The sequence below is a fragment of the Balaenoptera borealis genome, assembly GCF_965194805.1.
Source record: "Balaenoptera borealis genome assembly, chromosome: 3".
In the NCBI taxonomy this organism is placed as follows: Eukaryota; Metazoa; Chordata; class Mammalia; order Artiodactyla; family Balaenopteridae; genus Balaenoptera; species Balaenoptera borealis.
Genome location: NC_138866.1, coordinates 166,643,618 through 166,656,002, shown reverse-complemented (window position 1 = coordinate 166,656,002; position 12,385 = coordinate 166,643,618). Strand labels below are relative to the sequence as shown.

The 12,385-nt window shown below is 37.5% G+C and overlaps 1 protein-coding gene across 6 annotated transcripts in view; it reads right to left on the bottom strand.

Moving 5' to 3' along the window:
* The window catches only part of CUL2 (cullin 2), an 82,665-nt gene that overhangs the window by 27,979 nt on the left and 42,301 nt on the right, over window positions 1–12,385 (bottom strand). For all 6 annotated transcript variants that reach the window (XM_082385410.1, XM_082385409.1, XM_082385407.1 and 3 more), the window contains 3 exons: window positions 11,363–11,445; window positions 614–710; window positions 407–517 (listed from right to left, as the gene is read on the bottom strand). In XM_082385410.1, coding sequence (XP_082241536.1) covers window positions 407–517; window positions 614–710; window positions 11,363–11,445 — 291 coding nt within the window. The remainder of the gene's footprint in view (window positions 1–406; window positions 518–613; window positions 711–11,362; window positions 11,446–12,385) is intronic.

Below are 12,385 nucleotides of genomic sequence, written 5' to 3'. Positions count from 1 at the left end.
ATTATATATTTACTATTTTTTTCCTTCCATTTTAGAGGAAGATAAAAACCCCAACCCCTAGCTTTTGTACTTATCCTATTCCCTTATCTACTAAGCACAAAATAATAGTTTATTTTGCCAAGAATATGAATATATATTAATTTTAAAGACAAGCAAATCCAGCAATCAGGATTTATCAGAAATCATCAACCACAATGAAAACTGGAATAGCACCTTTTCTATGGAAAATGCCATAGCAGGAACAATGATTTATCAATAGGTGTTGTACATTAACTATAACTCAGTGTAATGATCAAAAAAACAGAACTTTTTCCACCAAAAAAATATATTAACTAAGATAACTAATATTAAATAAAACCAGGCCTGATATATACTAGATGATGTAGTTAACATAATGTTTTCTTACCTTTTCCATATACTGTGAGCAGTTTGATTCTTGTAATAAATTTGAAGCTTCTTGTTTGTAATACTCTCCTGTTTCAGTCAGGAAGGGAGACTCAAAGATTTCCTGATAAAACTAAATAAATCAATTAAATCATATTTAAAAAATTAGAACAGGCAACTTAAGAAATTAAAGGTCTAATTATTTATGTTTTTAAAGGAGGCTTTTTACCTTTAAGGGGAATTTTTTCTTATACTGTTCAACATGAACAAAGGAGTTAATAACCCCATGGATTACTTTCTGGTTTGGGTCTTCTCCACCACGATCACTAAAACAAGGTATAACACAAAACATTCTTGAGAATACAAATATCTATGGAAATATACCAAAGTATGCCACAATATGGCTGCTTATTCTATTGGTCTAATCACATTATGTATAAAGCATTTTAAAGGTCAATGCACATGATGCTTAAAAATGATTTTTCATATTGCAGCTGAATTAATATTTATGATAGTTTATGTACACATTAGATGTCATTTCAATAAACAACAGAAAAGCTTAATTGTAAAATTAAAGATACTATGTTGACACTAAGATGATACTTCTTCAATTTTAATAGAGTAGCTATGAGCCCATCAATTCAAGACTTTAAATACCAGTGGTTAAGAATATTTGAATTTCACTCACCACAAACTCTACTACTAGAGGATGTGGTCTGAGAATGCAGTCTTTGAACCATCACAAGTATGCCTACAGTAATCTGATGAGACTCATTCCTCAAAGGTACACTCTAATACAATATATCGCTCATTGAAATGACTAATAACTGTTGTTCTCTCTCTAAGAGGTCTGCTAGAGCCACTGAGTTGCTTTCATTTAAGCACAAAGGTATTTCTCTACTTAGAAATTTAGTGAGATATGTTTTAATATTTCTATATTCTATTACAGTTACAAAGGGATCTAAAATCATCTCAATTATTCATGTGACATTTTGATAAGTTCCTACTTAGTCAAGGGTACTACTGTGATGCAAGTTTTAATCACAATAAGAAATATAGGTGAATTCTGGCTTTTATAATTACAGAAATAGGAAAATGAAATAGGAAAAAAATAAGAGTGGGCCTAAAGCCACAGTAAAACGGTCTGGCTCTATGTTGGAAGTTTCTGACTCCAGTACTAATGCTCAAATCAAACCATTATACAGTCAAAGGTTTACCTTTCCATGGTAATCTTCCACCTCACTTTAAAAGTTTTTTTCTTTGAAGTAATAATTATTTTACAAAGAAAGCAACAGAAAAATATATTATCATCATTTCCTAGTAAAATCTTCTGGTTTTCATACTGGGATATAAAGATTTTCTAACATTTAAGAAAAGTATTGTGGCAATTACCTTTATATATCAGTGTCCCTCCCTGCCTCTGCCTCCCTCTAATCCTCTTTCTGTCTCCCATTAATTATCTGGATATTCTGGGAGAAGTTTGTTGTGCTTGAATTAATATGGCTACAGTCCTTCTGACAGTCACAGAAATGTAGTTACAAAGTCTACATTTTGATATAAGAACTAATAAGAACGATGAGTTCATACAAGGTGACACATGGTGAGCTCCTTTCCTCTGCTGACCTTCCCTCTTAAGCCCAAATTAAATCTGCTGAAATAATGATATAACCTATTCCATTGATTTGGAGCACATCACTTTTTGCCTTTTAACTTTGTCTGGGACCAAATGAAAATCAGTCAAAAGTGAGAAATATCTAAATATTTGGAAAATCAGGTTACCTAAAATTATTTTCATGACCAAATCCTACTGTCCCTGCTCAGCACCAGGAAAACGTCCACTGCTGCTATTCTCAGCACTCCTGCCATTTGTTTCTGACCCCAAAAGGCCCAGAGAAGCTGGAATCAGGTAAGGTAGTGCCTAGAAAGAACATCGACATTCCTACTGCTTAATAACTAAATTGTCCTCTCCTGTAAGAAGAACATCTGAACTCAGAAACTCTTAGGCATAATTATTCAATTCACCATACACTTTGATAACTGCACAAAAGGTACTATAGAAAATCAGTGTAATTTATTTCTATTAGGCTGACAGATAATGAAAATAAACTGAAATGATGCTAAGTTAGTACTATATAAAAGCAATGACTAAGCTGGTTATCTGAATAAGCCCTGGTCTCACCTAAGAACAGTGATCCCAAGAGATGAGCTTTGAGAAAAGAATATGAAGAATTTTTAGAATATGGCTCATTATTTGATCTTGACAGAACTAAGTGGAAAATGCCTACAACAATCATAATGAAATCACTCAGCTGGGAGGATGGGAACGAATAGGAACAGTTTATTGTAGCCCCTAAGACCAGGATTTTGGAGTCAGACTACCTAGGTTCAAGTTCTGGCTGCAGAATATGTCACCTTGTGCAGGTGCTTATTAACCTTTAGTACTCAGAGATGTCCCCTTCTGTAAAGTGGGGGTAAGAAATGTACCTACTCTCACAAGGATATGGTAAAGATTATGCATAATCCAAGAAAGTATGTAGCACACTGCCTGGTACATGAGTAAACCATCAATAAGCTAGTATTTTAAGTACAGATAGGCGCAAAATGGAAGCATTTTCAATAAATTAGAGAGGAGAAGAAAGCTAAGAGACCAAAAAAAGCACTAACTGTGATTTTAAAACCAAGGCATTTTAGAGGGCAGACCAGGTTTGTGATGGTCATTAAAAGTTAGGCTGGAACTCTCAAAAGTCCTGATTCTGATATGTGACAATGGGCAAATTAATCTCTTGGTGAAACTCCCATTCACCCCCTATGATTAAAAGGAGAATATGGTTCCAACAAATTAAACACAGCCTCCTGCTCTCACTCCAAATCTGAGAAGTGACAGGAAGGATACTTTTTAACGCTCCATTGTTGGCTGTAGCCCTTGGACCTGTAGAAATTGAAAAAACAGAATGAAGACTAGATAGCACAGAAAAACAAAATTACGGACCAAAATGCACAAGAGAAAGAACCGCTAAAAGGAGGGGGTGGAAGATAGTGAAGGAGGACGGGCAAGAAGTGGTGTTACTGAAAGCGGGTTAGCACAAAACCAGCGAGGTCATCAGCAGACTAGCTGCTCTGCGTATCCCTGCAGGAGCAGTGAGTGTGGTGCTACGAGGAAGGGAAGCACCTGCGCCCAGACTGCGCCCAGACTGCGCCAGACTGCGCCCAGACTGCGCCAGACTGCGCCCAGACTGCAGCCAGACTGCACCCTGACTGCTCCCAGACTGCACCCTGACTGCGCCCAGACTGCTCCAGACTGCGCCAGACTGCACCCAGACTGCACCCAGACTGAGCCAGACAGCTCCTGACTGCGCCAAACTGCCCCCAGACTGCGCCAGACTGCTCCAGACTGCCCCCAGGCTGTGCCAGACTGCTCCAGACTGCGCCCAGACTGCGCCAGACTGCTCCAGACTGCTCCAGACTGCACCCTGACTGCTGCAGACTGTGCCCAGACTACGCCAGACTGTGCCAGACTGCACCCAGACTGCACCCAGACTGCGCCAGATTGCTCCAGACTGCGCCAGACAGCTGCAGACTGTGCCCAGACCGAGCCAGACTGCACCCTGACTGCTCCCAGACTGCCCCCAGGCTGTGCCAGACTGCTCCAGACTGCGCCCAGACTGCTCCAGACTGCTCCAGACTGCACCCTGACTGCTCCCAGACTGCGCCCAGACTGCACCAAACTGCCCCCAGACTGCGCCCAACTGCCCCCAGACTGCTCCAGACTGCGCCCAGACTGCTCCAGACTGCGCCCAGACTGCTCCAGACTGCTCCAGACTGCGCCAGACTGCACCAAACTGCCCCCAGACTGCGCCCAACTGCCCCCAGACTGCTCCAGACTGCTCCAGACTGCTCCAGACTGCACCCTGACTGCTCCCGACTGCACCCTGACTGCTCCCAGACTGCACCCAAACTGCACCAAACTGCCCCCAGACTGCGCCCAACTGCCCCCAGACTGCTCCAGACTGCGCCCAGACTGCACCCAGACTGCGCCAAACTGCCCCCAAACTGCACCAGACTGCTCCAGACTGCACCCAGGCTGCACCCAGACTGCGCCCAGACTGCCCCAGACTGCTCCAGACTGCACCCAGGCTGCACCCAGACTGCACCCAGACTGCGCCAGACTGTGCCCAGATTGCTTGGCCCCAACCCCAGAGCACCTCAGGAGGCACTGGGAAATCAAGGAAACAGTTCACCTTCAGACTGGCAAGACTTGATGAGTAGTAGAGAAACGGGTTCCCGTACTCTGCCTTTGGAAGAACAGGTACTTTACAGAGGGCAACATTAATTCTAAATGCACATACTCTATGGCTCCAAACATCTGCACCTGTGCATGACAGAACCAAGAGTTGTAGTAATGGAAAAACTGGAAACAACCTAATAGACATTACTAGGAGAAGAGTTTAAAAACTGAGGTAGAGCCATACCAAATATTCTATAGAGTTTAGGAAGAATGAGGAAGATCTCTATGTACAAACATAGAAAAATTATCAAGATATAAAATTGAATTTTAAAAGAAGTACGTCATAAATGATTTTCAGAAGTTAGAAAAAAAGAAAAATTTCTATACTTAAAAAAAGAAAAAACAATATTCTGTATCATATTTATTTCTCTACATAGATATAAAAATTCACAGGAAAAGGTGTGAAAAGACAGCTAACCAGATGATCACAGGGATTACCTCTGTGGAGAGGAAGATTGAGGAAAGGATCTGGAACACTCAAAGTTTTTCAAGAATGCATTTACGTATCATTTGTGTATTTGGAACTAAGTTTTTCACTGAGTAGATGGTACCAGGTCTGGGGAAGAAAATGTACAAGATAAGCCTGGAAATATCCTGACATACTACTAGATAGCAAGAAAGTTATCAATGATGACTAGGGTCACTTCAAAAAGACTCTGGCACCAACTAACCAAAGAGAGGCTATTTAAACTTTAATAAAGTTAGACAATGAATAGGAACAAATCAAATATATTTAAGTCTATAAGTTTCATCACGGTATGTTGAAAAAAAAAAGCTAATTGGCCACTTTTTGAACATGACAGCAAACCAACTCATTATCCTGACAACTGGGTAAAGAAAAGAAAAGAAACAAGAAGTTATTTCACCTTTCCTATATGATAACCAAATAGTTTAGATAAGGGTAAGAATATTTTTGTAAAATGTTTCAAGTTAAAAAATGAAAACCGAATGACAGAATTAAAGTGGTATCGTTTTACAAACCCCAATATACTAAAAGATGTCAGCATTTAGCATCAGTGGCTGCTTACATCAAAAAAAGAGTGAAAAATCAGACATTACCAAAGAATAAAATATCTGTGGTTTTGCCTGCAAGAACCAACCTGAGTCTGAGTAAAACACTGAACTGCCAATTTACAGGAAACAGAGGACAAAGAAACACGTATAAATGGGCCTCATGCATGCAATCAGCAAAATCCAGACGGTGGTAAAGTCTAAAGATCAAATGGCCAGGATTCATGAACAAATAAGTTAAAGGTAAAAAAAAAAAAAAAAGGATGGAGGAGAAACCTATTGATTAAAAGATTTAAAAGATGTATGAAGGTTTTTTTTTAGGATAGACAAGACTAAACTACAGAGTCTAGGAATGCACACATGGGTGAAAAAACCATAAGGAAATAGAAGAAAGTGATTGCCTCAAAAGTTGGGTAGTGGTTACTATGGGAGAAAGGGAGGGGATGGGACACACACAAGGGTCTCAGGGGAGGCTGGCCTGGTTCTAGTCCTTAACTTGTGCAGCAGTAACAAGCACATTCACCTTATAATAATTCATTAAGCTGTACATTTGTGTTGTATGGCCTCCTGTATCTATATTTAATTTTACACGCACACAGCAAAATACCTAAAAGTCCAAAAGAAAACTGTTATAACAATATTAATATGTGACAGAATATGGAAAAAGAGCACAAGATAAAGTTACTACATAACAATAAAAACAATTAACCATGAACAGAATAATCCTGATATTTATTTAACTAACAACAGAGCCTCAAAATTCATAAAACAAAAACTAACAACTGCACGGATGAAAATCCATAAATCTAAAATGAGCTGGGATGGGCTTCCCTGGTGGCACAGTGGTTGAGAATCTGCCTGCCAATGCAGGGGACACGGGTTCGAGCCCTGGTCTGGGAGGATCCCACATGCTGCGGAGCAACTGGGCCCGTGCGCCACAACTACTGAGCCTGCGCGTCTGGAGCCTGTGCTCCCAACAAGAGAGGCCACGACAGTGAGAGGCCCGCGCACCGCGATGAGGAGTGGCCCCCAATTGCCACAACTAGAGAAAGCCCTCGCACATAAACGAAGACCCAACACAGCCAAAAATAAATATAAAAAAATTTTAAAATAAATAAATAAATAAATAAAAATGCAATAAAATTAAAAAAAAATAAAATAAAATAAAATGAGCTGGGAAATTTAAAACATCTCTCAGAAACTGAGATACAAAAGAATAAAAACTACTACATTAAATTTTATTTTTATCCAAGATATTTTTCCTCAATGAAATCTATAATTTCTTAACAGTTGAGAAATAGAATAACAAACATATGAACATGCCAGAGAAAACACAAATCAGCCATAGCAGCCTATGTTATAAATTCTCCTAATTCAAAGGGGAAGAAAGAATTTTATTTAAAGTTTTAAAGTTTTAAAGTTTTTTTTTTTTAAACATCTTTATTGAAGTATAATTGCTTTACAATGGTGTGTTAGTTTCTGCTTTATAACAAAGTGAATCAGTTATACATATCCATATGTTCCCATATCTCTTCCCTCTTGCTAAAGTTTTTATTTTGGGGTTTCCCTGGCGGCACAATGGTTGAGAATCCACCTGCCAATGCAGGGGACATGGGTTCCAGCCCTGGTCGGGGAAAATCCCTCAGGCCGCGGAGCAACTAAGCCCGTGCGCCACAACTACTGAGCCCACGCACCACAACTACTGAAGCCCGCACACCTAGAGCCTGTGCTCCGCAATAAGAGAAGCCACTGCAATGAGAAGCTCGCCCACCGTAACGAAGAGTAGACCCCATTCGCTGCAACTAGAGAGAAAGCCCGTGCACAGCAACTAAGATCCAACACAGACAAAAATAAATAAATAAAATATATATTTTTAAAAATTTTAAAAATTAAAAAATTAAAGTTTCTATTTTTGTTCAAAGACTACTTGACACTAGAAAGTTAACTGCAGAGCTACTGGAAAAAAGGAAAGCAATTCTGAATCCATTTAGCATTAAAAAGTCTGTGTTTTTAACAGTATCTTTAAGCATCTAAGCAATTCCTTTTACCTGCATTTAAAAATGTATCTACTTTCTTCTCTCTAATTTCATATTCTTACACTGTAACATTGAGATCCACAAAGTTACAGCATTTTATTTATTAAAATTAAAAACAATGTTAGGTTGTTACTATGCTGAAAGTCCCAATTGGCAATTCTATTTTATTATAAAAGACAAGTTATTATATGAATAGAATTACTTTTATCTTTCCTTAGTGAAGCAGACACTGTGAAAACATGCAGATACACAACCTATGATTACATCACTTGTTTCTTTCTTCCTAATATAGGAGGAGCACTTTTACTTTTGGATTATCAATTAAATTTTATGTGTACAGATTTCATGATACCATGAAAAAAAAATTAAACAATTGTTTCATTGACTCTCTTAAGCAAACAAAAAAATTCTGCAACCTACATTCCACTTTTAAATCTAGTACTTCACTGAAACAGTTTCTCTAAAATGCACGAAGCTGGGATTATTCCTGTAGCGTTTATATACCTCAGAAGAAGCCACCTTTATAGGATACAATTAATCAAAAAAAGAGCCTGGACCTAGTCTGTACCTTAAAAGCAGAGGATACATGGTTGTTTAGCCTTTTACGTCACTTTATATTGCTGTCTTGTTTTCCTGCCTGTGACCTTTTTAGACCGTCTTTTTTGATCTACAGAAACCCCACTCCACCCAATTACAACTTTTTTCAAAAGTCATGAAATTGTATTACAGTTTACTGAGCATTTCAGCATTCATGCCTAGTAAGAATTTTCACTTAGCAGAACATTTTGATTTCACAAGAAAAAATCCTCCATTAGCTTGACAGATAACTTTACCTCTTTCAAGGCGGAGATGGCCCTCAACCTTCTGAAATCTTCCAAGAAGATCAACACACTACCTGTGAGTTGGGGAATTTTTATGATCTGTATATTTCTCTTACAATAAGAAAATGAAGGACAGTTCTATGTGTGAGTCTATACAAAAACTCCTAGAGATGCAGGTGATGGTGCAGCATAAAATATACCTCTGCACAACCGAAGTTACATTAGGAAGTACTCTTTTCCTAAAGGTGCTAACCAAATTAATTCATCTACTGATGAAGCTAAAAGCACACAGCGAAAAGATGGAGAAAGTATATCACTTGGGTAAAATAAAGAACAATTAACTGAGGTAGGGATTATCTAACCCAAGTTGTAGGAAAAGAGCTGTTATCCTTAGTATCAGATAAGCACCTGAGTGGTGGAAGCAAGCATTTTAGCTAAAGGACAAGTGCTTAAGAATCACAGGGCTAAACAAACTGTAAAACCCTGGGAATAGTTTTAAAGCAGCAGTATCTAAAAAATGTTGATGTCCAAGTGTAAACAGTGTACCAAGTACTAAATGTATTTAAGAACTAGGAAAGACACATGTCTTTTCTTTTAGCAACTCTTGGCTATTATGATAAAAAAATAACCTCTCAGACTACATTAAATAATGTTAGCACTAAGGGAGACCTATCTAGGCAGGAATAAAACCAGGTCTATCTATCAGGGATTGCCGGCATGTCATTTGTCCTTGCTCTGAAATCTTTTCACTGTATAATCCTCTCCACTTCATCTCACCTTTTTCAATCTACTTTTCCCAGTGCTCTGGGCAATTTACCACTCTCTCATCATGCTTTATTGTCACCCTATCTGTCCATGATATCTCACATGACAATGGGTAAATAGATGTTAAAGCAATGTAGCAGAAAGACCCAAACTGGAAGCTTAAAGACAATGGAGTCTCTTTCCTACCTACATCAAGTTCAATAAGTCATTTTTCCTTATTGAAGTTCAATCTGCTTACTTATAAATAAAACCTGCCTGGCCTCCTTGAGATCAAATAAAGAAAATATGTGTGAAAACACTAGAATACTCAAAGCATTATAAAACCAAAATATATTCATCATTAAGCTAAAGTACTGGAGCTAGGAGTGGAAGAAACATTCTGTGGATTGAAATGACAGGCATAATGGATTTAGAGTTAAAAATTCCAGATTTGAATCTCTGGAATTAAGAAGATGGGAGCTGAATAGAGCAACACAACTGTAAAATGGTAAACTGTACCAATCACCTAGGGTGAAGATTAAATGGGATTCACACGTAAAGTTTTTAGATCACTGCTTGGTACACCGTTTCCATATTTTATTATTATTATTAAGCCTTAGTACCCTTAGCTGTAAAATGTTAAGATAATACCTACCTAATAGAGTAGACATAAAAAATAAATGAGATATTAGTAAAGCATGTTGAATAATACTTTAATGGAAACTGATTTTAACAACAAAACCAAAACAAGTTGCCCTAATGTCTCTAAACATATAGTCTCTATGTCTTTTCCAGAATTAGGATCCTACTGTTGTATTATTTTTCTCACAGTTATATTTTCTTTAATTTTTCATAAAATTCATTTTTAACAAGCTAACAATCACACTTAAGGAAAATTTACTAGGTTGGATCAAAATTATATTAAAGAGACATTTCATTAAAAGTGCATTTAGAAAATTATAACAATATTTTCATTATACTTTTAATGTAAAATAGCTGAATTCCAAGTCAAGAAGAAAGCTAACATTTCTTAGCAAAGGAAATTATACTAGAGCCTGTAACTCTTGTTGGAAGTGTTCTTTTAGTCAGTCATAGTTCAGTGGAGAAAGAGGAAGGAAGAAAACTGTTCCACCCTACTGCTTCACTACTGCCTTTCCTCTCTCTCATCACCTTTGGAAACACTGGAATCATGAAAAGCGTGAGTGACAATTTTTAAAAACCAAGTTACTAACTCCTACCACATATTTTCTATTTGGTGTTAACATTAAATATTAAAATAGTCTCTCCTTTTGTGGCTTTTTTTCTTAACCTCTTATTTCTTATTAGGAGCCCCATAGTAAGAACAAAGCTCTGCTTTTTTCCTCACATAAAAAACTCCATATTTGGGTCTTCTTAATGAAAGCAGTTTCAGAGGGAGTGGCCATTATCACACAGCAATTCATTGGTCTACAGAATTCCTTTCACAGTAGTTCCAGTCACCTAAAATTTATCTGTGTGAGCGATTTCAGTTTCTGATTCCCCAGAGCTGAGGTCTAGTAAGAATCTTCTAGGCCAGAGCTGACCAAGAATGTTCTACTCTGGACTCCACAGGATAACTTACTTGGTGCCAAACCTTATTCACACAGCAGTTAGGTAAAGAGTCAACCATTCTGGGCCATGAGGACAGTGGGAAGCCCTTTTCTCATAAATTTACCTCACAAGTTAACTGATTATTAAGGTGACCAACAACTGGAAGAATCTGTTTTCCTGAGTAGGTTATCGTCATCAGGGTTTCAGCTGAGAATACGTTCAAACAACTCAGCACTGCCTACAAGATCCACGACGTTTCAGGATTACAAAACAAGTCACTTCCTTCAGGGACTTATTTATTTACTAAGCATATTAGGTCACAGTGAAATCTGCCCCCCAAAACCAAAAGATTATAAAACGATTTTAAAATATTGGCATTAGAATGGAAAATGAGGCTTGTTACAGTAAAATGAGGCCTACGTGCAGTTGACAGCCATGCAACTGTTCACTATTTTAGACCATTTCAAACAGCAAATTAGAACTGACTCAAGAAGATCAATGTCAGTACTCACTTTTTGATTTCTCGGAGCAGCATTCGGATGAGGATGGTCTGAAGTGGTTCAACCATCAATTTCCTCCACATATCCAATGCTAGCTGCCAGGAAAAATGAAAATCATCAAGGCTGAATTACTTAGTATTTGATTTAAACATTTGTTCAAGACTTCTTTTAAAAGTAAAAACACCCATCAAATGAAGTATTTATAACTATACTTCAAAATTCAAATAAAAATTGAATATAAGGAAAATAAATTTCTAATTTAAAATGACAATGACTATCATATCAGACTTGTACAAAGAACAGAATTAAGCTTTTATCATTAATTGAAAATCTTACAGAAATAACTGATTTTTATAAAACCTTAATTTATTGATTGTTAAATGCCCAATATTAGGAAAGGGCTATAGACGCCAAAACTATAATGGAAACAAAGGAGTTATGTTAAATAAAATAATGTGATTTGGCTGTTGGCTGGTTTTTGAAATTATAACACCTCTCATACAAACATAAAAGAATAAGTCAATTTAAAGAATAATAAAATAAACATCCTTGTATTCAACACCCAATTTAAGAAATATGACTTCACCATTACTGTTGCCCCAAATGTCCTCCTCCTTTCTTTCCCCTCAGAGATTATCACTATCCTGCATTTTGTGTTAAATCATTCCCTTCCTTACAGCTCTACCAAGTGTGTAACCATCCCATACGATATTTCTGAAGTTGACTATTTCTTTTTTTTTTGGCCACACCACGTGGCACGTGGGATCTTAGTTCCCCGACCAAGTATCAAACCCGTGCCCCCTGCAATGGAAGCGCGGAGTCCTAACCACTGGACCGCCAGGGAAGTCCTGAAGTTGACTGTTTCTGACCTTGATAACAAAATCACATTGTATGCTCTTCCATGTATGATTTTTGTTTTGGTTTGTTTTGTTTGTTGTTATTTTTTAATTTTATTTATTTTTTTGTTATTTTTTAATCTTATTTCTTATGTATAATTTTTTAACCGTAACTTTGTTACTGAAATCCAACCAAATT